This window comes from Ammodytes marinus (assembly GCF_949987685.1).
Source record: "Ammodytes marinus genome assembly, chromosome: 18".
NCBI classification, from domain to species: Eukaryota; Metazoa; Chordata; class Actinopteri; order Uranoscopiformes; family Ammodytidae; genus Ammodytes; species Ammodytes marinus.
The window spans coordinates 7227623-7252957 of NC_137222.1; the positions used below are offsets into that span (position 1 = coordinate 7227623).

The 25335-nt window shown below is 43.4% G+C and overlaps 1 protein-coding gene across 1 annotated transcript in view; it reads right to left on the reverse strand.

Moving 5' to 3' along the window:
* Window positions 1–23401, reverse strand: part of col27a1a (collagen, type XXVII, alpha 1a) — a 68444-nt gene extending 45043 nt beyond the window's left edge. The window contains exons 1-5 of the mRNA XM_080047318.1: window positions 23115–23401; window positions 18159–18229; window positions 12199–13700; window positions 8449–8502; window positions 1480–1533 (exon numbers count right to left, since the gene is read on the reverse strand). Of these exons, the coding sequence (XP_079903444.1) occupies window positions 1480–1533; window positions 8449–8502; window positions 12199–13700; window positions 18159–18229; window positions 23115–23167 (1734 nt within the window). The 5' untranslated portion in view covers window positions 23168–23401. The remainder of the gene's footprint in view (window positions 1–1479; window positions 1534–8448; window positions 8503–12198; window positions 13701–18158; window positions 18230–23114) is intronic.
* Window positions 23402–25335: the final 1934 nt, after the last annotated feature.

The following is a 25335-nucleotide window of genomic DNA, read 5'->3' on the forward strand; positions in this document are numbered from 1 at the left end:
GCCTTAGACTTTACTGATTCATGTTCATTCACAGAGGTCGGGTCTCAAGTATTTACCTTGTATCAATTATCACTCCGATAGTGTTCCTTGAGAGCTCTTTGGCAGAGTTAGCTGGCATGTTTCCTTGTGTATATTAAGCATAAGTTTCATTACCTACCAATTATCATCATCAACTTTTTTTTCATACATTTTGTGATTCATTTGGAGAAAGAGGTGGGTATGACATACAACAAAGGTCCCCGGCCAGAACTGACTTTTTTATGGTCTTATGCAATGCACCTTAAAAAGAATAGTTAAACCATTTGGGAATTACTAACAAAGTCTAATACGAAATCCATTTACTAGCTCCTATAAAGTTCACTAATTACTTTGTTGACTGGGCATAATGACTTCACAGACTCCAGGAGGTCACCGCTTCCAGCCAAGAAATAGTTTGGGACACACTATAATCTTAACACTTACACGTTTTTTATATGCTTTAAACAAACACACTCAAATGTGTTAATTAATGAGATATTGAGACCCCGGGTGAGGGAATTTTGTTGCATTTAGTCAAACTATTCTTTTCCTAACCCTAAGCCTAACTAAAAGCCACTAGATATCAGATTTTTATCTAGCTTTTCATCTTAGAGTAAAAGCAAACACAGCATATTTTCCAATTATTCCTGAACAAGAGATTTCATTTTCATTTCATTTAACTTTTATTTATCCTCGAGAGACCGGATAGCAGAGTAGCTGCACAGATGTAATTTATTCGAGGCATTTTTATAATGCACTTTAAATACAGCTAGCGCTCCTCGCTATGTACTCTTAGCACACAGCCGTATAGGTCAAGGGTGTCTGCTAAGGCATAGATCAGTCCAGACAATCGGATGAGCGACGCAGAGAATTTGTCTTGGGCAGGGTCATCTCCTGTTCACACTTTAAAATAAGACAGATTTATTTGAAGTTTTCACTTTGGGACTCGTAACGTCTGTCCCCCCGGGGCTCTGATAAATCACTTCAACCGCATTGGTGTCTAACTACCCCTCTACCTCCACTAGAGTTGCATGTGGTAGCACAAAGACTCACATTATCTTACACAGAAACAGCATATAAAACCGTATTGAATTGTAAATATAAGTGGGACTCCTGACACACGATACAGCTCTTCTGTATTATGTGCTGTGTTGTTTTTAGCGTCTCAAACCAGCCAGGTGTGGCTGCACTGCTGTGAATTTGTGCATTTGTATGGCCCTGATTCTTCAGCATTAAAGCTCCACTAGCCTTGTTGGATTCTCTTTAGGGATTCTCATTGGTGTGAGAGCAGGAGAAGATCATAAACATCTTATTAAATGAGTGGTAGAGGCGGGTTCATAATCATGTAATGGTTTCATGTGGAGAAGTCAGCTTGCCTGTCGGGCTATTGGCAACAACAACAAAAAACAGACAGAACTTCCGCTTGACTTGTGATCATGAGTTAAAGAGTGAGCAAGATACCTTGAGCCCGGGTGGACCAGATCGGCCAGGGTTTCCATAGGGACCAGGGGCGCCCTGTGGAAAAAGCCAGAGAGAGAGGGAAACATAATCAAACGCTGATCAAGATCCCAATCAATCTTCATATTGGGGATAGAGCTGATGCAGACTGCGGTGTTGCTACTGTGAATGGGACCAGGAAAAGGGGATTGGGGGTGGGGGTGCAAAGTCTGTCTGGAGAACCTCAGCTTTCGTGCTACTTTAACCTATTTTCCTATACATCAGCTGTGTGTGTGAGTTGGGTGGCGAGGTATGTGGGGTTGGTGTTTGGGGGTAGAGAGGCTTGTGGAAAAGTGGGTCTCCGTGGAGCTGCTTCACCATATGGATGTGGTTTTCCTGCCCCCTGTTGCCTCACACTCAACAACCCCCCATCACCATCCCCCCTCTTCAACACACACACACACACACACACACACACACACACACACACACACACACACACACACACACACACACACACACACATTTTCCAAGCATCTTAATGAGTAATGCAGATCATCTCTCGTATCATAACATTTTGAATTCCTGCGCCGGTGTGTGTTTCTGCGAGCGTTGGCCGTTGCCGAGGAAAGGAACACAACTGTGTTTGAAAGCAAACAAAGCGAGATCTACAGTAGCAGCGTACTGGTAATGTGAATCATCTTGCCCTGTCCAGCGGCCCCCCCATGGGGAGGTTTATGGCAGAAAAACTTTTGGAAGTTAGAGAGAATAAATCCACACCAATTTTTATTTGTTTTTTAAACTGCTGCCATGAGACCGAAGCGCAGGGGTTGTTTCAAACCTGTCTGTCTGTCTGTCAGTCTGTTTGTCTGTCTACCTTCTCTTCCTCTGAGCCACTTTTCCCCCGCAATGGGTCAAGGGTCAAGAGAGTCAAGAAGGGGGCGGAAAAAGAGCCACAACTGCTTTAAGAGCCCTTTGGTTGGCACATTTCACTGAGGTGAGTCGAAACAAAATCAAGAAGAGATTTATGTTAAGAGTTCAGGTGCGAACACACTAGGCATTTTACACGCGTACAGACGCGTATGAAACCCGCCCCTTTTCCATAGGGAACCATTGGTTTACGCGCGTACATGGCGCGTAAATGCGTCACTCGCGCTAAAGCAACATTTTCACTCGCGCTAAAGCAACATTTTTACGCGCGTAGCTTTACGTGCGTAAATATTACGCGCGTATAGCTACGCGAGGAGTTCAAAAAATTGAACTTTTGTTGCTCCTACGCGAGACGATTAGCCGCGTTGGCCAATCAGCGTTGAGCTTGACCCTACGTCACATACATTGGCAGGGTCGGAGAACAGTGTACTGTACACAGAGGCTGATGCGAGACACCGAGGAGGAAAAGTATTGCGGCGGCCGGTGCTGTATGAAGCCGCTCGGGGTTAGAATACGTGGGGAAAGTAAACCAGGAGAATGGACTTCCTGGTTAATTCAGTGAATATGTGTAGCTGTGCTTTAGCCGATAAACAAAGTTAGCGCCGTATAGCATTAGTTAACTCACCCTGTTGTGTGCGGGCGGCTAGCGCCTCATATTATGAACCCAAACATGACGACTGTCCGCGGGACTTTCACGACAAGTACACGAAGCACCGGTGTTGATCTACGCCAGCCACGGTCCCCTGTCACGGTCCCCTGTCACAGCCAGGTAGGGTAATTTTGGCTACTTGCCTTTATGTTGTGCCGCCGTGCACCGATGCTGCTGTAACTGTGTTTGTTATGTAGCTGCCGTGAATATGCAATGCTGTTTTAATGCTAGGCTATTTGTGCTGTTCAGTTTGTCTTTTGGCACAGTTGTTGGCCGTATTGTTGTTGTTTTTGTGTGGACATGCACGCTGTTGTGTCGGGTCGGTTCTGATCGCAGCCATGGTTGATAAGGGAAATACAATATCGGGAGGGAGACTCGTCACATTACGCGCGTATAACCTTTTTTGACACAAAATGATCAAGCAACATTTTAGCCGCGTTACGCACGTAAATCTTACGCGTGTAAAATGCCTAGTGTGTTCGCACCTTTCCAGTCTTCAGCTTCCAATAAAACAACTAAAAAACAACAACAATATGTAGGGGACATCCAGACAGGCAGTTTCTCTGTAATCCCACACAGGAGAAAAAGACATTTGGGGTTTGGGCTGATTTACGCAGCTCAACAAAAAGCCCCTTTGAGTTCAAAAACAGACGTACAGGTCTGGTGCAGACGTGACAACATAAATGCCTTTAACTGCTCTTCCTGTCAAAGGGCGCTGACTGTGATGACATGTCATGTCTGATTCACTTGAGACAGGAGTTTCCCATGAATGAACAGGACATTACTAAGCGTCTGTAAGGGTGTTATCTTCTGGAATTTAAAAAAATAATAGATTCAAAACCATTTTGATAACATCGGAAATATTTGCGAACCCCGATCTGTTTTTAACTTGTGTTTTTACAAATTTTCATTTCAAGGAATCCCAGAGTTTTAAAATGTTGCACACCCTTTCCTCCCGCACTCTCCTCCCCCTTTTTTTATTTTCGGTTTGCATTCAGCTGGCGTTTCCCTCCAGAGTTAGTGTGTCCAGATATGTGTTAAGGAGAACTGCTGATGCCCCTAAATAAACTTTAAACGAACCAGACATGCTTGAATTACATGCTTCAAAATGTAAACCCTGTGGTTTAACCGCGGTTGGGGCTGTACATTGGTAGGCACGGGGTTGGCGCGTACATTTGGGTCCTGTGCACTGGCCTCCATGTCGTGTCGCACAACAGGTGTCTAATTAGAGAAGACCAGGGCGGGGCACACACAAGCTATCAAATGTAAAAACCACCAGCCTCTGAACAGAGATGCAGCAGGGCGTTCCAATGGTCCCTGTGGTAATACTCCTGCTAGCTCTGCGCATATTCATACACATTCTATATCCAGACAAAATCTAAACAAAGATGGCTCCTAATGTTTAATGTTATGGTTATGTACATCATGCTGCCGGCTCTGAGGTATATACACACACATCTGTGCTTGAATCGACAAATTCTATATCAATAGCATATGTGCAACTTAAAGTCAAGGAATATATGTACAACTTGTGGACCTTAAATCTAGATTCATGACATCACTTTCAAGGTTACATTCCCACGCTGAATATTTAAGAGCAACCCCTGTTAATGAGCTGCGCCCATAAACATAGTCTGACTTCCAACTCTAGCCTGTAAAAGACCGTTTAAATGTATATACGCTCACCATATTAAAGATAAAAGGGATTCTGTATGATGCCGTGCCAGAAGAGAGCCGAAGGGGATATGTCTGATAAACTTACATTAGATCAAGAGCCTGTGAAACCACTGGATGTCTAAAGTATAATTGAAAATCCCAGTCAGCGCACAAACACACACATAAACACACACAAAAAGCTTTGCCTCTGAGTAAGGGGAGTATTTCACTGTTCGTTAAAGTCGCATGCCCTGCCATCGCTGGGTGAAAAGAGCACAGTTTACAGCCCATTGCCACATAAATTACAGTAAAAAACTTCACAACAGAAGCAGACAGGGAGAATGAATCAGCCTGCGCCAGTATAAGCCAAAGTTTTCTGAGCTAAATACATCACGCAGCAAGCGGAGCATAAGAAAAGGGAAATTGTAAGTAATCCAAAGTATTATTTAAGCATTTACAACAATAACAGTAATAGCTCATAATGGTCATGACAAGTTTGAAAATGACGATGGAAACCTAGAGCTAACTTTATGCCAAACGTCTTAAAACCTGGTATTAAAAAAAGGAATTTAAGTGTGCTAAGGGGGATTGCAAAAATAATGAATTGAAGCATGGTCTGTGACTTTTTACTGTCCTGGAGCTTGTTACGGTAATGTTCCAGAGAAGAGATTCATATAGTTTACACACAGTGGGGATTATACAGAGCCTTTAAGATGCTGATCTGTCACCTGGTGTTACTGAAACAAGGCCACCACACTGCCTTTAAGCAAAACTCAACACCTTTAGGCCTACTCATTTGGAAGTTCAGAATTTTCCAGGTTTCTATACGAAATTTCCATCTGGGATCTGAGTTAGCTTTACGTGCAGGTGGAGCAGCAAGGTGGGGGGAGTTTGAAAGGGGAAGCATGAGGAAAGATTGGCGACAGAGATTTTTTCCTTCGCTCAGACAAAGACCCTTTTGACCCGGGGCAGGCTCCAGACGAATACATGCCGCCAGTGTTTTTCGGATAGATAAAGGCCTGTTTGCCCTCGCGACGCATCCAACGCACATTTCCTCTCACACCCTACTACCACCGCCGTCTTTGTGCGCCTACAAAAAAAAAAAGGAGCTCAACCCTGACTGTTCACGGGACACCTATGGCAAAAAGGCTTTCTGTACCCACAGAGGTTGCCATAGCGACGGCGTCTCACACTCACATGTGTGGGATCAGGGGTCAAGGTTCATGGGTGGTGCTCGGTGGTCTCAATGGTGCTCTGTGTGTCATCATGCAGACTTCCAGTAATCCAAGGGAGCGGAAGGTCATGCCAAAAAACGGGTAAAAGCTGCAGACAGCAACAAAAACCTGGGTCTGGAATTTAGTGTGTTTCACTGTTTAAAGAGGTGATGCACGTTTATGATCACACCAAACTATGAGCATGGTGTCACCTGTGAGCCGGCTGCAGTGTTAAAATTCAGATTTTTTGAGTTAATTGTTTCAGAGATCTAAACAAAGTCTGAGTCTGTTCTCCCAAATTGAAACCACACTCCTATCTGGCCAATGTGGGGAGGGGGGAGATTTTGGACAACAAGTGTTTGTGAGTGCACATGTGTGAAAGTGTAATGTGTGTGGATATGCAGCTCACACACATGGCAACTGCAATTACACTTGATAAATCGTTTTGTTTACAGGAAAGCTCCATTATCTGTCTCGCTCTTTATATAGGCCGGTCATAAACATAGACACGTATGCGACACGGCGGGGGACTAGTGCCGTGGCGTGTCTGCATGTCCGTGTGAGCGCCGATGTGTACTAGTGTGTGTGTGTGCGGCGCTCAACAAAAACGACTGTGAGGTCAGAGTCAGACACCGACTGCGGCGTGTTTGCAAGATGCCCACGTTAAAGTGGCATCAAAACCCAAAGGCCTTTACAAGTGCTGTTTTATTGAATAGGCCTGTTTTCATTGTTTGCGCTTTGCAAACCAACCACTTCCAGTGACAATGCCACAGGCAGTTCAACAGCTGGCTTGTTGTGGTCGACAAAAGCGTCTAAGCTGCCAGGATGTAAATTTGTATGAGACGATTGGTCAATACATACTGCTGATGGATGAGGTTTAAAACAGACAGAAGGGACAAGTTTAAATCAAAACTGTGCCTCAAAACCAGTCCAGGTTTCAACCTAAGATGGAAGAATTGCGTTGCAGTGCATATTTGTGACTGTTTTTCTGGTATTATAATGGAATGTTCAGTCATTACTACTCTTGAATAGAGACATTCTTCTTAAGAACCTCAGGTTAAATATGGCACATAAGCTAAGCTGCACCTTAGTCATACAAAAATAGTTCCACTCATATAAAACTTGGCTTGACCAAGTTCACGCAGCTCTGCATTTAGATATTTAGGCACAATTAAAGTTTTATTCCAGGTAACTTTTGATTTGGATAATTGGAAATCCACATATGTGGGTCTGATGTTGTGGAACTGCTACCAGAGACGGGATGGGAGGTGCTGCTGGGGCTTAAATAGCTTTAATTAGAGCCAGACAAAGACCTCCTTATACATATATAGGGGTGGGGGATCACAGATACTTTGGCTTAAGAGTCGCTCAGACTCAGACGGACAAACAGTAAATAATAATACATAAGCCTGTGCTTCCAAAATATTATAATGACAGCTATTCTAGCAACTTTGTAGGCTGTACGTGGGTGTAGCAATGTTTTGAGGTAAATGCTAACCCATCAAAATGCTAAACTGTGCACATGTATAATGCTAACATGATGATGTTTAGCATGCATAGCCATCACAAAGTTATCAGGATACATCTTCTGGGGGACCATGGTTTTCTTTACAAAAATGTTGTGCACCTCATCCAATAAGTGTTAAGATATTTCAGCTTGGCCATAAAGCGCTAGCATGGCTGAAAAAAAAAACAGCACAAATCTATACATCACAGTGAAACAGAGGAAGGAAAAGAGAATTCCTCAAAGAAGACCCGCGAATGAGACCATATCTATTTAACTGCCCTTGGAGAAAGAGGCCTTTCATTAGTCCAGAATGGGATTCCTATGAAGTGTCGGCACGGCCTGCTGCAACAGCTCAGTGAGGAGAAGAAAGTCCAGTGGAGCCATGTGTTCTCTGTCTGTTTACAGTGCTTTTATTAGGCATCCTGGCACAGGCAGCCTTTTGAAAGGCCGTCTTTATAGGAGCTTTCCTGTTTATGCTTAGGGGTGGGAGGTCAGTAGTCGCAGCCCCGTGCTGAATATGGTCAATCTGCCTGCATAGGAAAACTGTGTGTGTGAGTAAGAGAGAGAGTGTCTGTGAGTGTGTGTGTGTACGTGTGTGTCGGCTTGCTGATGGGAGGGATTTAAAGTGATGTGGGAGCCTGGGCTTCGCAGGTTATTATTGTAACTTCAGAAAGTGGTCCAGGACTTTGCCGTCTAAGCTGGAACACACAGAACACAGTCCTCACTGTCCCTGTCTGTCTTTTCATCTGTCTGTCTGTCGTTCTGTCGAGTCACCTATTCACTTACTGTTTGTGGCTTATCTCTCTGTCAACATGCTTTTGACAACACCCCTACAGCTGCAGTAGCAAAAACACAAACAAACACACGCTGGCAGACAAAAACTCACCTATGTAAAGAAAGCCTTATTAATTAACATGGTTCATAAAGAAACATATCCCGGGCTGGAAACATGAAATAAAAGAGTTTCTAGAGGTCACAAATGGAAGCGTGTTTGATGTGTCTGGAGGTTGTCTGAGAGCGACCACAAGGACACTTACCCGTGGACCCTTCTTGCCTGGCAGGCCTGCCTTCCCTGGAGGTCCTGGCAGTCCCTGGAGAGAGAGAGATAGATAGAGAGAGAGTGTGTGTGTGTGAGAGAGAGAGAGAGAGAGAGAGAGAGAGAGAGAGAGAGAGAGAGAGAGAATTGAGTGAGCCTTGCATTCTGACACACATGCATTTGATACCTATGCGTTCTCCTTCTACAGTACTCTTATCGAAACCATCAGGTCATTAAGACGCCTTTGTGAGTTTCGAGCTGCACAGTGGCTGGAAAAAAGTGACACATCCTCCGTCTAAAGTAATTCCATCTCGAGGTGATGAAAGTTCAGCCTTATCCATCAGGAAGTGCTGAGCCTGAGCGGCAGGAAAGTGTAGAAACACTAGAAATAACAGGTCATTTCCTGCGCCACTCAATGCCCCTGTGTGGCTTTATCGGCCTTGTGCTCACTCGTTTTCTTTTAATCAAAAACGAGGAAAAAGGAGAGGTGAGGATAAACAGAGGGCCCGTGTCTGCTGTGGCTAACCATACCTGTGGGGCTCTGGATCCTTTTGCAAGTGTGTGCTGGAGCCTATGAAACGCCTTTTTAAATATATGTTCTTCACTATAAATGCACTACAGTGTTTTTACCATGTTGTTAAACTTGATGCCTGAGATAACCTGGTTATGAATATCTAGTAAAAAAAAAAGCAGCAGCGTTTACCATAAAGTGCAGTTATTGAAGTGTGAAAGTTGTACCCTTTCAGTAGCTTCCTCCTCTCAATTTTCACAAGGCTATGAACTTTAAGAGACTTCAAAAACAATTTGAACTTCAAAACAACGCCAACCCTCTTATAAGCACACAAAAGCATTCTTAAAGTTATTGTCATCATGGCTGCTACCTGTGTATAGCATTCGGTATTATAATTGCCACCCCCCCCCCCCCCCCCCCCCCCTCACACTATCTCTTTCCAGGACGACCTCCATGTTTGGGACCACCACCATTGTTACAGGTGGTGTGCTCGGTGGTGGCCTACGGACCTGTCAACATTCACACACACACTCCCGTCCATCTTCACACTTCCATCCCCTGCCTCAGCCATGCTTCCTTCCACTTGTTTGTTTGTTTATTTATCCCCATTGTTTTTCCCTCTTTGCACCTGTGCTTCTTTATCATATTTCCTTATTTTTTCTAATACAATTAGTTTGTTGGCTGCTCTCTGGCCAAGCATTTAGCAGTCTCACGAAATTGCCACATCGTTTTGCATTTTCCAATAACCGCATTTCAAACACAGTATGTCTGATGGCGAGGCTGTTTTTAGTTATGAGGTTTAGACTTGCTGACTGTGCCTGCGAGGCATGATTTGTGCCCCCCTGACAACTGAATCTGAATTATGTATTCCAGAGTTGTGCTGTGATCTGGAAAAGCAATTGTTTCGAAATAATGTGACTTCCATCTGACTTAGTGTATTGACTTTACTTGTTTGAATTTCCATTCAACTATTTTAGCAACAATGCAAAGCCACTGCGGAATAAACAGCAAAAATATGGTGGCAACATTCAAGGACTCAAATGAATACAGGAGCCTGGTTATGAAATAAGGTTGAAATTCACAGCCAGTACAGCTCCAAATCAAAAACTAAATCAGATTAAAACTCCACATCGCATAACAATTCAGAACTCATAAATCACATTCAGGTGTGCAGTGGAACAGAGCTCAGAGGAAGTCTTTTTTTAAAGCAGCTGTGATTTGCCAAAGGTGCTTCAGATGTTGCTCCTGGCAGCCACAGAGCAGACTCAGCACGGTGGAAACACAAGTCCAAATCGTGGTTATATTGTGTCTGTCAGTAGAAGACTCCTAATGCTTTGGACAGCAAGCGTGATGAATGATAAAGTTATTGGCTGACAACTTAATGAATACAACATTTTTCTTGGGCTTCTGACTTTAAAACCTTTAGAGAGATATACAGTATATATATATATATATATATATATAGAGAGAGAGAGAGAGAGAGAGAGAGAGAGAGAGAGAGAGAGAGAGAGAGAGAGAGAGTCTATGTGTGTGTGTGTGTGTGTGTGTGTTTATGAAATTTGAAATATGCTGAAACGGAAGCATGACTGGGTTCATCTGGGATCTCCCAAGGCACAACATGGCAACAAAGAGACAGAGACACACAAACAGCACACACACTTAAAGGAATTGTTTAATTTCTGATATCCTAATATGTAACCCTGTCAAATAACTGCGTATCACCACCTATACATCTGTTGAGATATCCTTCAGTAAATGGCCGCACAACTTCCCTTTAGCATCCTCCTACAATCTCCTTTCTGTAGGAGATTAGAGCACTTCATATTCAGATTGCAGGAAGCGCTTTCAAATGGCAGTAATTTTGTTCACTGTGAGGAATTGAAGTCTGCTGGTGACATCAGTGTAGTTGCAGACAGCCAAACCCTCTACCCAACGCACTCACAGCACTCACTAATTTACTGTGGAAAATGACAGCCCACAACAAAAGAAGAAGCAGGGAACAGGTAACAAACACACAGGCCCTGCTCACACTAAACACTAAAATGACTCAATCAAAAGGATAACTTTAAATACAGATAAAAAAAAACACCCAGGGCGTGCTTAGGAGACATTGAGGTCGGATTACAGTAGTCAGGCCACAGTTTAAGGTGAATAAACTGTGCAGACATATATACAGTATATATATATATATATATCCGTATATACCTTATAACATGATACAACTCCAAAATACACTTGATTTACCTTAACAACTTGAACAAATTTGTGAACTCCATCTTTGCTACCATGTAGTCAAAAAAAGTAATGCAATAGTAAGGTATGCGGCCAAAACACAAATGTGAGCGTGAATGTGTATATTTTCTGTTAAGAGGCAGTCACAGTTCACCTACAAATAACAATTAAAGCTGAATTTGAACTGAAGTGGTCAGTCAAGATGCAGTTGCAGAGATGCAAAAGAAAAATGGAAGAAGTGAAAAAAGACCTGCCAAGTAGGCCAAGCCCACCTTTGCGCCTGCATTGGGATCTTGAATGATGGTATTTACCGACTGCCTTGACCCTTGACCTAGCTTTGAAAGAGGGCCATAAGACCTCCACCAGCCCTCTAAGACAGAGGAATCTGGTGAAGAGACGGCAAGGCATCAGACCTGACACGTCACACCAAGCCTGGAGGGGTTTTGTGCACAGAGGAAGGGAGGAAAGGAAGAAGCAAAAGTAGGAAGATCTAACCTGTGTGGGAAAGGAGATAGTGTATAGATAGTCTCTTAGCTTGTCTCTTATTTCCAGCCCCAGAGCAATAGAATCAAATCTAGTCTTTTACTGTTGACAAAGAATAACACAGACGGGATGTGCCCAATGCAGGGTACTTTAACCGCTTTTATCACCGACAACTGAAAAGCACAAGCAACAAATATTCTCTATATGTTGGTACCTGCATGTCATCTCTGTCTGCCTTCAGGTAGTACAAACTGCTGATCAGAGAAAAAAGGAGGCCATATCACATCAATTTAGCTTTATATTCCTGCTTTTTCTATAGTTCTCCATATGTTGCTGCGCCCCTTGATAATGCTATGCTTCTCTGTTCCCCACCACTTCATCAGGCGTCTAACATCCAAGATTCAAGAGTGCTCAAACACATACAGGTTTATGCATATGTTTAAATCGTACTTAATATGCCTTTGTATGGCACGCACACACATTCAAACACATCAATAACCAACCCAAAAGACCAGAGGTTCTTACCGAAGGGCCTGTTTCTCCTTTCTGTCCTATAGGTCCATCCAGCATAGAGAACAGAGTAGGTGGTACCTCCCAGCTCTGGAAGCCATCAGTGGCAGGTGGTGTTACTGGGTTGTAAGAAGGTCTGGTTGGTCGCAGGCTGACTGGAGCCTTGGTGGTTGTGGCTTGCTTTGTTGGTTTGACGACCTGTTTGGGCTTGGAGGTTTTAGCAGTTGTAGTTTTGGCGATTGTTGGTTTGGAGGAGCTGACTTTGGGTATTGTCGGCTTAGAAGGGACAACTTTGACAGAATTTGCTTTGGGTTTGGACGGAGTGGCTTTGGTTGTCGGAACTTTAGTCTTGGGAGGTGTTTTCTTGGCCGTGGTTGGTTGGGGTTTCTTCAGGACTGCACCTTGGTCTGATAAGGAGGAGTCCGGCTTTGTCTTGGAGGGTTTGGTGCTGGTAGTGGCTGGAATAGTTGGTTTCTTCTTGTTGTCTGTTCCCGCAATGGTCTTTTTGGAGATGTTGTTATGAGTTGGCTTTGGAGTAGGCAGTTTGGAGGGTTTCTGATTTGGAGCTTTTGAAGTGGAGGGTCTTGGTTTTGATGGTTTTGTCGGGGCTACTCTTGTCCTGAGTGGTGCTGTGACAGTTTCAGTCCTGGACCTGGGAGACGGGGAGGCCAAACCAAGTTGGACGGTGACTGGCATCACAGTTCCCAATATGGGTGTAGGAATAGTCCCTGGGTTGGGCTTTATTGTTTGGGTGGGGGCCACATATCTGACAGCCGAGGCAGCAGCGGCAACACTCCTAGCAAGGCTCAGCCCTATAGACTTCCTGGCTGTTTCCGGGCCACCTCGTTTAGGGGTAGCCGTGATGTTTGTTTCTCTTGGTAGGATAGGCAACAAAGGAGGAAGGTTAGGCCTGTATGTGTCGGCTTCCCTGCACTGTTTCTTAATGTACCTGCAGTAGTTGTGAGCTGCCTGTGCAGAAGGGACCAGGTCAAACTGGCAAATGGCTCCTTCAAAGTGTGCTGAAGCTTGCTGCTGGCTCGTCCGTCCCAGCAGGAAGGAGCCCTGGAGTTCTGGAGCCAGTCCCTCCTCACTGTCCCACCCAAAGTCTGCATGAACGCTCTGCTCTCCGCAGGAGGCATATAGAGTCACTCTCTGTCCATTAATTCCCACTGCCAGCTGGTGCCACTGGCCATCGTGGGGCTCATAAGGCAGTGCTACCGAAGTGTTTGGTCCCGTGTGAAGGACCAGATTGCCTGGAGTCAGCTGCAGACCGAGAAGGAGCTTCTTGCGGCCTGAGAGCAGGGTGAAGAGGAAAGCACTGTTGACACGGTGTGAGCGCACACTCAGGACCAGTGCCAGGTTGGGCCAGATGGCCGTTGGGAAGATGGAGCGCAGTGGAGTTTCAATGTGCGCCCGCTGGTTGAGAATGATCCCCGATCTGAATGGAATGACCCCTGCTGGCACCGAGCGTGACGGCTTCTCTCCCTTGAGCCCCAACTTTTGGAGGATGTCCACATCTGGAGAGAAGGGAGAGTTGTGTTAGATGTGCAAATAATTGACAAGGTCTTTTATGAAGGTTACACACCAGTGCAGGACTGAAAATGAAAGCCTATTATTAAGCGCTCTCTTTAGTACCTGGCAAGTATATTTTAAGATTTATTTTTGGTTTGAAGACTTTACATAGCCTTGTGATCACATCTGTTTTGTATTTTGTATATGTTCTGTGACCCCATTAACATGGTAGATCCTTTAAAAAGAATAATGGCTGCATACATGAATGCGAAGTGGAAGTTTATAAGAAAAGAAATCAAACATCACACAAGGACAAGGGCAGGACAAATGTAAGGACCCAGGAGAGAATGAATTTCCCCATTGAGCAGCTGGACGGATGAGAAACTATTGCTATTGTATGTGAACAAACTGTGGTTTTCCAAAACACAACACTCATCACACTGCCATGGAAATCCTCAATGCTAACTGGGTGACACATATGGAGAAAATAAAAGGAATTACTAGTCCATGTTCTGTTGATTTCGTAACACTCAGAGAAGATGGCCACTTGAGCAGCAATTACACACACATCATCAGTTAGCAGATATGGATGAGAGGGGAAACTGTTAAACGTCTTAAAAAATCTTAATAGGACATAGTGGACTCATTGTAAGAATTAGCTCTTCCTGAAACTTGTTAGGCTCAGCAAAATAAATGGGCTGTCTCTGCCAGTGACATTGAGTGAGCCAATTTTCCAAGAACTTTTCTGATCTTTCAGCCAACGCATAACAGCAATTCACAATGTACTTGTGCCGCGGGGAGAAGAGACGGGAAAAAAAATGAAATTCTGCAAAAAAATGAAATAGAAAGAATAATAAACTAGCTTGGTTTTGAGGCCACCAAACTGCTTCTGTAGGCTCTCTACTGTAACTTTCGGGTCAAAATAGTCCAGACCGACATAAAACTGAGATGATGATAGGGGAGTATGGAGCGACCTTGGTTGGTCAGTTTATACTTTCTGAGTGGGTAGATGCTGCACAGATGTGCTGTGGTGGCCTTTGCTTCAAATGTCAGCGGTTTCCCTCACGCTTCTCTCAAACATGGCATGTTGTGGCATCATTTTGACCAGCACGCCCAAAACAAGTGGCCCCAAAATAAAGTATGTTTACTGCTTTACAGGCCTGCAAATTCTTAAAGGAGCTGCTCAACCCAAAATGTCAGACAAATATGACCATATGTTAACGACTCAGAAAGTAACAAATAAGCATTTGATGGAGGTTTTGAAAGCAAAACCAAATCACTGTGGTTCAAATTGTATGATCTTTATCATTTAATTGTTTGGACTTTGAATTGGTTTTCGCTCTCCCATGCCGTCAGGTTATTCTATTTGATGAGGGTAAACGTCCTATAAACTTTAAGTGAATATTTGGTTTAGATGAATTAGAGAATAAATGGTATGAACATTTCCCAGAACAGAGGAAATCAAATCCAGGGAATACCTATACATGAACTCCTTTACCATATTCTTTGTAAGCACCCCATTGCTAATAACGGGCCCATTCTTCCCCCATGGTCATGTGAGGCTTGGAGCAAGACAATACTTGGTGTTCACCATGTGCTGATGGAAACATGACGGCTGGTTGAGGTAATTATGAAGGGAGCTCAGTCACGGCCAAAGCAGCCAGTACCAGGAACGCACAGGCCAAGGGACCTAATCCTCTCTTAGCAACCATCTGGCCCTCTGAACAAAGGAAATTGGGTTTGTTGGATACTGTATAAAGCTAATAATATGTGTTTGTGAATATTGAAGCACACAAGTGACAGAGTTCAGACTCAAATACATTTAGTGGAAAATGATATAAATTCCAGACCAATTAGTACATGAAAGTGCTTGCATGTTCAAGGGTTAGCTGGAAATATTTGCTTCACTAATATCAAGGCATGGCTTCTTTGTTTTAAGGCTAAAGGGGATTACTGAGCCGGAGAACATCGATTCGGCATCATCACACAACCTTCTCTTTACCCCTCTGCTCTCTGTCCCTCTCATCAATAGTCACTTTAGAAACTCAGAACATGACCACAGTAACCACAAGTTAGTACGGCATCCCCCTTGCCTGGAGGCAGAAAACAGTTTCCAGCCTTTCAGCCAACTTTAACTCTCTGTTGTTCAGTGATTCAGTCTCCAGTGGTCCCCAGCGCTCATTCTCTGTGTGACCTGTGATCTCGGACCTAGGCCTCTCTACATCTTTATTGTCTCTGAGCTCACGCTGACCTGTGGTCACTGGACCTTACCTAATGGGGGGAAATGTGTATAGAAGCCCTGCTTGTGAAAAGATAGAAAAGTGAGCAAACAATGTTGATGAGATGACAGAAAGTGGGAAAGATGAGGGGAAAGACAGATGGGATGTCGTAACAGTTGCTATACTGGTAAGCCATAGAAAACAAGGACTTTCAATGAGATGGTTGTCTTTCTATAACACGAGGCATGCTTCATTAGACCACTGAAAGGGGCTCAGACGTTGGAGGTATATACTGTAATTGCACGGAAAGTTAAAAAAAGAAAAAAAGTTGAGTAGTGGGAATTTGATCTCTAATAATGGTTGTTATTGAGTTAGACCTGAGGGGGGAAGCAGCTCAGAACTCAAATGTGTTTTGCAGAAGACGTCTTGACATGTATCATGTCAAACAAAAACCTGGCTCAAACTAATCTGTCTAGTCTGGAATTACAAAGTGCTATTGATGCATTCCAAGTTTTCTTTTTTTTTTAACAACTTAAAAAGTTTAACGTAAAGCAAATGTAGACATGGCTCTCCTCTCCTGTAGCCAGTTATTTAGTATGGTCTTTCCGTGTTCTAAATAGGCTGAAAGACTTTCCCTTGCCTCAGAAGATTAGGGATTTATAAAATAGTATGACGAAACAAGACCTACATGGGGAACATAGTGTATAGCCAGTGTATACCCATCCATTCTCTATATGTGTGGTCTTTTCAGCAGCAGAACACCATGGGGCTTGGCACTGAGGCAGGGGGGTGCATTACATGTATCTATTCTTTACATAGACTCTTTTCTACAATTTCTTTATTTAAATACCAGTTGTACTACTGGGGCATACATCAACCATGTGGTTTTTGATATACAGAAAGAATACTACATGGATGTGAACACACGCACAGACACAGACAGGCAGACTTGTGTCTAACACATGGCTGGAGTTCACAGCCTTGCACTGTGCCAAGTCACTCAAGTAGGACAGAGAGCAAGTCCAAGGCTCTTCAGTCTGTAATGTTATCCCTTGTAGAGGATGAAGTCACTTGATTCATTTGAACACACTCAAAAGAGTTCTCTTTGGCTGGACTGGGTCGGTCTACAGCGAACCATTTACGATATCTCTGGGCGGAAAAATCATCACCACAGCAAAGCATTGCATGTTTTCCCATATTAAGAGATTTGTAATCATGATTTATGGTAAAATACTGCTTCCTCCACGCTTCTCTTGAGGATAATGTCTTGGCATTTTGCATGGCTTTGGTATTGACAGAGATACAGAGAGGAATGCAGGGATAAGCATTGCACTCTATGATAATGTTGAACTCAGGATGGACAGTTTAAAAAATAAAAATCAAGTTTATGCAACAGTCAAAAGCTGACGCCTAAACTACCCACAACGCATCCCCTGAGATTTGGAAATGTTAAGGCAGAAGCGGCTAATGTAGCCTCTAACGGCTATAGCCTTAAGCAAAGCTGCGAGCAACAGAGGTCAAGAGAGCGCACTTCTCCACAATTCTAGACTTTTTAAATTTTTAAACAAGTAGATGAATGCACAGCCAAAGTAATGGTTACAGCTACATAAATCGATGAGACCAAATCGTAATATTTAATATGAAAAATCACAAAGACATGACTTTGTTACAGGATGACAATTTGTGTTGGGAAAAAAGGTTTCTGTCTGTTGTATTGAACTGAGGAGGTTTTGTAAGTAAGTCATCTGTTGGGCATAGTGAACTCTGTAACTTGCCAGTCTCAATCCTTATAACTGCAGACGAGGAGGGGCCAAAGAACTGGATCTATAACTTTTCATCAGGGGGAAAAAAGTAGCTCGGTGGACAGAATAAGTTCAACACTATGGGCGACAATGACTGACACGAGTAGTATTGAGAGAGTAGATGTTCCATGATGGTCAACTTGGGATCTATGACCGGATCATTGGCTTGCACACTCAGCTTACTCAAGACTTGTCGTCACGGCAATGGTTGGCCCAATTCTCATAGCAATATGTTTACGTGCTTGGACAACGACCAAAACTGGCAAAGAAAAACTTCAACCCCCCCCCCCCCCCCCCCCACCCCCCCCCCCCCACCCGCCAGCGCTCCAATAAGATTCACAGATTTTTCCACTGGTAAAATTTCAGTAAGAAATCAAAGAGGTGAGGGAGTGAAGTGACTTGTAGGTGAGGGAAGTGGAGGGGACATTTAGCCAGGTCTTACCTTCAGAGTGAACTTGTGATAGTCCCAGGTAACAAGTACAATATAAAACCGTACAGAGCAGTAGGGCTCTCCTGTGGGAAGAGAAGAGAGGACGTTAGAAAGAGGCAGCAGTTTCACAGTACAGAATTATAAAGTTGTTAAACTACCAATATAGGAAGCCCTTTAAAAAGCTGTTCCTGAATTGTAACTAATGGCTTAATTCATAATTGACATGCTAAATGAAATCATTCCTTTAATTCTTTATATACAACCAAATAGGAACAAATGTTGGTTTGCCAGGCTGTTAAATATCCCATTGCTGGGTTTATATCTATTTGTTCATAATACAGTTACACATTTATATAATCCAATTATAAGTTATTGGGGTTTCTAACTATCTAATAACCCATCAATGATGTAGGTTATGGTGTTAATAAGCTATTAATTAAAAGTGTTTAATCATTGAATAATAAGATGGTCTAGGTGGACAAACAGTCCAAGTCAAAAGGTTTTTTTCAAAACCTGGCAACACAAAACTTGTCCTTATTTATGCTTGGAACTGATTTATAAAGCTATAGTGGCTTATAAAGATTTATTAGCCTTAATAAAACAATTTGTTTTACCCCTTTTATATAGAGTGGCACGTTCAAAAGCGGTACCAATAGTTGGATTTGATTGAATTTGACCCTTAGAGGAACATCTAAAAGTGTGCTTTTATGAACATGGCATGTGTCTTAATAGACACCATACAATCATAAAATGGATAGAATTACAAAACTGTAGGGTTATAAGGATAATTATCTGTAATCATTGGTTTTACAACAGACCAAAACACTGATTCAAACAATCCCATATGCTTTGCATTTGTGTGACTGGTACAACATGAATAACAAGTGGGAGCTGGATTCTGCAAAAGCAATTACAACTCAGAGTAAAGGAGAGCACCTCTCTTCAAAACACACTAACACACACACACACACACACACACACACACACACACACACACACACACACACACACACACACACACACATACTTGAGTTGTGGTTCCTAAAGGCAGACATACTATATTTGACTAATCCATCAACTGTGCTACTAAAACATGTGCACACATACACACACACACTGAGAAAACAAAAACAAAGTGGTCTCTCCCGACACCCTCACAACACCCGGGTGTGGAGCAGAGCTGAGGACACTGATTGGCATGTGGACTGAGAGCTCCGCGGGGGGACTGAGATCTGGTGACAGGCCGGGGAGCCACTGTTTACCGCTGGAGGTCATCCAGACACACATGGTCACACACACATAGGAGGAGGAAATGTGAATAACAGCTGTGTGGCTGGAGGGAGGACGGGGGCGTGGGCCCACGGCTCCAAATACGGAAATGTGGGAAAGACGATAACTGTTGCATAAACATATTTACATGGACTGTCACAAGCAATGCTTGGTCTGTGTCTCTTTTGAGAGACAGCTTCCCCTTCACTGGCCTGAATTATTATAATCATGGGGTGTGTGTGTGTGTGTGTGTGTGTGTGTGTGTGTGTGTGTACGTGTACGTGTACGTGTGTACATGTGTGGTTGTGTATTTACATGTGTGTTTGTGGTTTCCAGGTCTGCATCCCTCCCAGTTCCTTGTTGCTAGTAAAGCATCATCACAATCAACCTCACACAGGCAGCTGCTTGTAGTTATTCCGGATGCTCAGTTTGTGTGTGTGTGTGTGTGTGTGTGTGTGTGTGTGTGTGTGTGTGTGTGTGTGTGTGTGTGTGTGTGTGTGTGTGTGTGTGTGTGTGTGTATGTGTGTTTGAGTGAGTGAGTGAGTGAGTGACTGTGTTCTTCCCAGACTCCCAGCTGGCTACAGTCTCATTCGTTGTCTTATCAGCTGAGAGTAGGGGATCAGCTTTCTGAAAATGAGTCATGAAATTCTGAGATTTTTTTTTTAATTGGAGCAAACTCATTCCGCCCGTCAGACTGTTTACACCATTGCAAACTGGATCAAGTTTCCTGGGAAACGGCGCTGTTTTCTTTGGCTTTTTTTCACATTAAAAAAAGTTCTCGGTAGCTTGTTTAGATTTTCTCCTTCGGGTGCTTTTTGAAGTGTTCGTGACAGATTGGGATGTTGCTTCTGTGGAGTTTCAGTTGGTGGATTTGTGCACAGCGGACATTTAAATCAGCCAGGCCGACATCTGTACACCGACCCTGTCTGCTGTGGTTTGCATGCTGCTACAGTGAGGTATGACATGACTCCCTGAGGGAATTCTCAGCTGAGCTGAGTGGACAAAATACAGGCCAGACGAACAAAAAAAAAAGACTCCTCCTCAAGTAATCCAGTAAAGCAGGCAGCGTTACCTACATATATTAAGCCACTGAACTCACATCTCAAAGACAGCTGATTCTTCCTCTGCTCATTGAACTTCAACTAATCTGAGCCGTGACTGGGACACACATGTCCTTGCCTTTTGCAACCCAAAAGTCATTCTATTGGATAAATGGATACACACAAGCATCAACAAAACGGTGTGACAGAGCAATACACTGATGGAGAGAGTGAGTCAGAGTGTCTGGATGTTGGTTGTAATGTTTGCAAAATGTCTCTAAGTGGCAGATGCATACTGTCAGAGCAAATGTTCTCTTGTTCTCCCTGTGGATTGTTTTCTTTTTGGCATGCATTGTCTTTATCTCTTTTTCCTAGTGTCCAAACTCTGATTCTAACCTTTCGACCTCCAGGAAACCACCACTGCGCCCAGCCCCCCCCCCCCCCCCCCCTACACACACACACAAACCACACAAACACACACACACACACACACACACACACACACACTCAAACAGCAGCCCATCTGTAGTCCAGCAATGAGTCAAAGGTTGAGGGGGAAAAAACACACTGAGAAGCCAGTATAGTTTCCGTTTCTTTTCGCAAGTTTTAAAAAAACTACTCATGATTCCCTGAAAGGATTTCCCAAAGGTGATTCTGCCCTGCCCCCAGAGCACACACACACACACACACACACACACACACACACACACACACACACACACACACACACACACACAGTGGAAAATTCCTATTTTATGAGCTGACACTAACAGAGGCGGATTTGGGAAGAGTGCGTAACTGACATCTCATAAGACCGGTATTATACTTGCATGTCCATCATCTGCTCTCTCAGCAGTTAGGTTAGTTTTCACTTCAGACCGTTTACTTCCTGACCAACTTCTACTTGGCCCATATGGCTCGCCTCAGTCTTGTTCCAGCTATGAGATGAAACATAAAATAGTAAGTGACTCATTCTGATACCATGCCCGGCATGGACAGTGCCTACTGGAACTAATTAGACGAGTTAGAGCAAGAGACACTGACCTAGAAAGTGTCTGTGTGGCTTCACATTACATCTTCTTCGTTCTTTTTACATCTTCTTTTTTTCTGGTGTAAAAAATTGGCAAAATATACAAATACTTTGCCCAAGAGAAATAGCGCGAGAAAAGCCAGACGTGAGACCAAAAGGGCGACACCATGTGGTCATGTGGTGAATGATGCTCCATTGCAGCTAACACCTCCCAGGTAAATTGTATCTTTAATACATTGCAATCCATTCATGCATCTTTAGATGATGGGTATAGTTGCACCGCTGTTGTTGGGCCGCTGCTAAATGTGTGAGGATAGAAACTCCCAAAAGCCATTTATGAGCATAGATGTGATAAATAAAGCTGTAACTATTAGGTCAACTTGTTTTAATGAGAAACTAGGAGACGATCGGTCAAATTTCCGTATTTTTCTACTCCCCCAGATGACTTGAACCCCATTATCTGGTCACGATCTATCAACCAAACCAGATTTTCACTGCGCAATAAAACCACATATTAATCTAAAGTAAGAATGGCATAGCCTATGTGAATGTATAAATGAATGATTGCATGCTTATTTTTTTTAAATTGTGCAACAGCATGGCTTCTGCATGTCCTTCCCTCAAAAAGGAGTCAGCAATGCAGCCAAGTCAGACTAAATATTTTGGTCCATTTATCACAAAGGCCCGATTTGTTTTTCCAATATGTTCGCTGTAAACACATGCATTTAACATCTGCATTTTATGTCACAGAGAGCAGTAAACTAAACTGCTGTCAGCTGCAGACGTGTTCTTTCATAAATTGATAAGTGGATGTTGGCTGGCATGATGTCATTGTTTTAGCCAACTAATTGTTACAGCATTTTGTTTCAAGTGAAGTTGGGTATCTCAATCTCCTTTTCACCCCTCTGCGTAAATCTGGCTGTGCGTAAAAGGGACAACATGGAAAGCATTCTAACGAAAATCTAGCAAACGCTCCACTGGATGCCGACGAACCTCCCGTTAAACTTTATAGGTTTGAATGATTGCCTGCTATGCTTGCTTTGTCAGATGAGTCATTTTAGACAACACATGCATGCACTAATTGCACATTTGCCACAATGACACTTAAAAAGCAAACACTTAAAAAGCGATTTATTTCAGAAATCACAATCTTTCTCGCGCTGAATTACAACATATGAGGGAATATTGAATGTTTAACAAAATAATTCCAATCTGAACCTGATTTATTATGGTTGTTGTTTTGCCCAGTTTAATGTAAAAAATAAATAAATAATCATTTAAAATAAATAAAATAACAAAGAGAGAAACATTAGATAAAACAAATAGCCCAGTAAGGACAAGTGGACACTATTTTCTAGAAAACGTATGGTAGATGACAATAGACGCACACACGGTCCAAACAGAGCCCGCACGGAGTCTCAGTCCCCAGTGGACAGCACTCCTGCATGGTGATCTGGACCACAGCCAGCCGGCACATCACAGGTAGCCTTTACGCACATGGAGGCAACACAGCTCCTTCAAAAATGTAACTCAGTCCCTGTCGGAGACAGCTCTCTCTCTCTCTCACAACATCCTCTCAACAGAGCATACACAGACACACTGAATTAAATGGGGGGAAAATACACTTACTTTGTGTCTAGGTGAGAGGTTCTGCAATCTCTCCTTCGGGTGCCTAAATTCATTTGTATTCATTTGTCCTGGCAGTCAAAAACCTGACCGTTAATCACAGCGTGACTCCTTTATAAAAGGGGGGCAGCGGAAGACACCGGTCGCCGTTTTACACATTTGACAAGCAGCTCGAGATGAAGTTCCAGCGGAAAAAACTCATGTTGATTTGCCTGTCAAGCCCGACATAAATTCCTCTTGGCAGGCTGCTGTGACAGAGAGTTCCCCCTGTGCGATTGTCTGCCGATATTCCCCTGTTTCATTCATTTATGCCGATCCAGATTGAGGGACGCGCGGAGCCGGAGAGAAAAGAGCTGGGTTCTTTTGGATGGGGGGTTACGGAGTCAGGAGCGTTGGACTCATCCCTTTCCTTTTTAAATAGGCTTTCTGTGGGTAAAGCGATGGCAAATACACCGCACGGCCAGGTGTCAAGTTACAAAAACCCAGCGGTTGAAGCGAGCAACTACAAGCCTTCTCCAGGGGGTGGCCACATGGATACCCAAAGCCCCATGCACCGGTAAACCGTATGATTGAACCACGGTGGGCAGTTGGGGACGCCCTAAGCACCTCCAGAGACCCTCCTTATTACCCCGCAATGTGTGGAACAAATTGGGTAATTGCAAATAATCTTTGATAGTCATTTGAACCATTTCTTGGAAAAAGTTTAAAATAAATTTGCCAGCAAAGGAGAACACAACGTAAACTTGGCAAGTGTGTCTCCTCTCCACTTGGAATAATTGTGTAAATGAAGAGGGGAGTGTCGCAAAGGATATATGAGTTACACATTGGAAAGCAACCACTCAATCATGTTGAAGATGTAGATATCAATCATCTTTTGACAAGATCTCTTATTCTTTCACACACTCACGAAGACACACACACACACACACACACACACACACACACACACACACACACACACATCTAAACACACACTCAAAGTCCTTATGTGGTTTAAACACTGTGCAACCTCTTGGGCCAGTTCATACAGGTGCTAGACACCGGCATTCTGTCCCAGAAGTGTTAATGGAGAGTTGGAGCAGCACCTGGATCAGCTCCCCTTACTGTGAGAGGGGTCACGGCCTGGTGCAGGTTAAGGCCCAACGCAGACCCCAGCAAAGCCACAACAGCCAGTAATTACCACCTGACATAGGTTTGAGATGATTCATGAATGTGTGTGCTTAAAGATGTGTGTAGAGTGGGAAACATTGTCAGTTTTCATAGAGCTATATTTCTTGAGTTTATTGTAGTTCCAGATGTACAGTAAGCTGCCCACAGAAAGATTTCTGGATCATTATTGGTAGCGGTAACATAATTTTTCCAGATTAATGTTGTTTTTGAATTTCATAAATTTAATTTTTCAATACTGTGAGCAGAGCAAACACATCCATTTACAACCATTACTGTATTTGTGTGGAGGAAAAATATGAGACATCTTAAAACATGGATAAGTAAAACTAAAGCTACTGATTAGATGACATTTAGATGTACCTGAGAAAATGTGTTTATTTGTTGTTATATGGTTTTTGTGATTTGGATGAAAAGATCCTTTAATGTGCAAATGAACAAACAATACATACAGTTAATCTAATGGCCCTTGGCATTTCTTAGTAAAACACACCTGCTTGGGACTCAGCCCAACATCATTTTCTAAATAACGACTTATCATTTTCAGCAATCATGCTTTGATTGTAATTAAATACATTTGGATAAATAGGTTGATTTCGGAGATAGGAAGATCTTATCACCTTAACACTACTTTAAACTCACTGAATATGAATGAATATAGTCAAACATCTGGTCCATGAATACTGCATACAGCAGCATCAGTGGACAAACAACTAGATGAAGAGGCTCCAGGTAAGAATGTTAGTGACTTGGGTCCATTAGTGCTTGCTCTTTGAGCCGACTGGCCAGTGGCCTCAGGCACCTAAAGGTCACCTTGAAGGACACTGTGAGGGCGGGCAGACTGCGTGTGTCAGCTGTGGAGATGTCTTCCTATTTCAGCCTAAAGCTGTCAGTCAGCCAGCCCCAGGGGTGGGTGCTAATGGACGCAAGTAATTAACATCCTCTTTACAATCCCCTTCACACACTTTGTCCCTTGTGTTTCAGTGCTTGGTGCCACCGACCCTCCCAAGCACTTCCAATGAGCCACGGCGACTCTGCCCCCTTCGTCCAAATTACA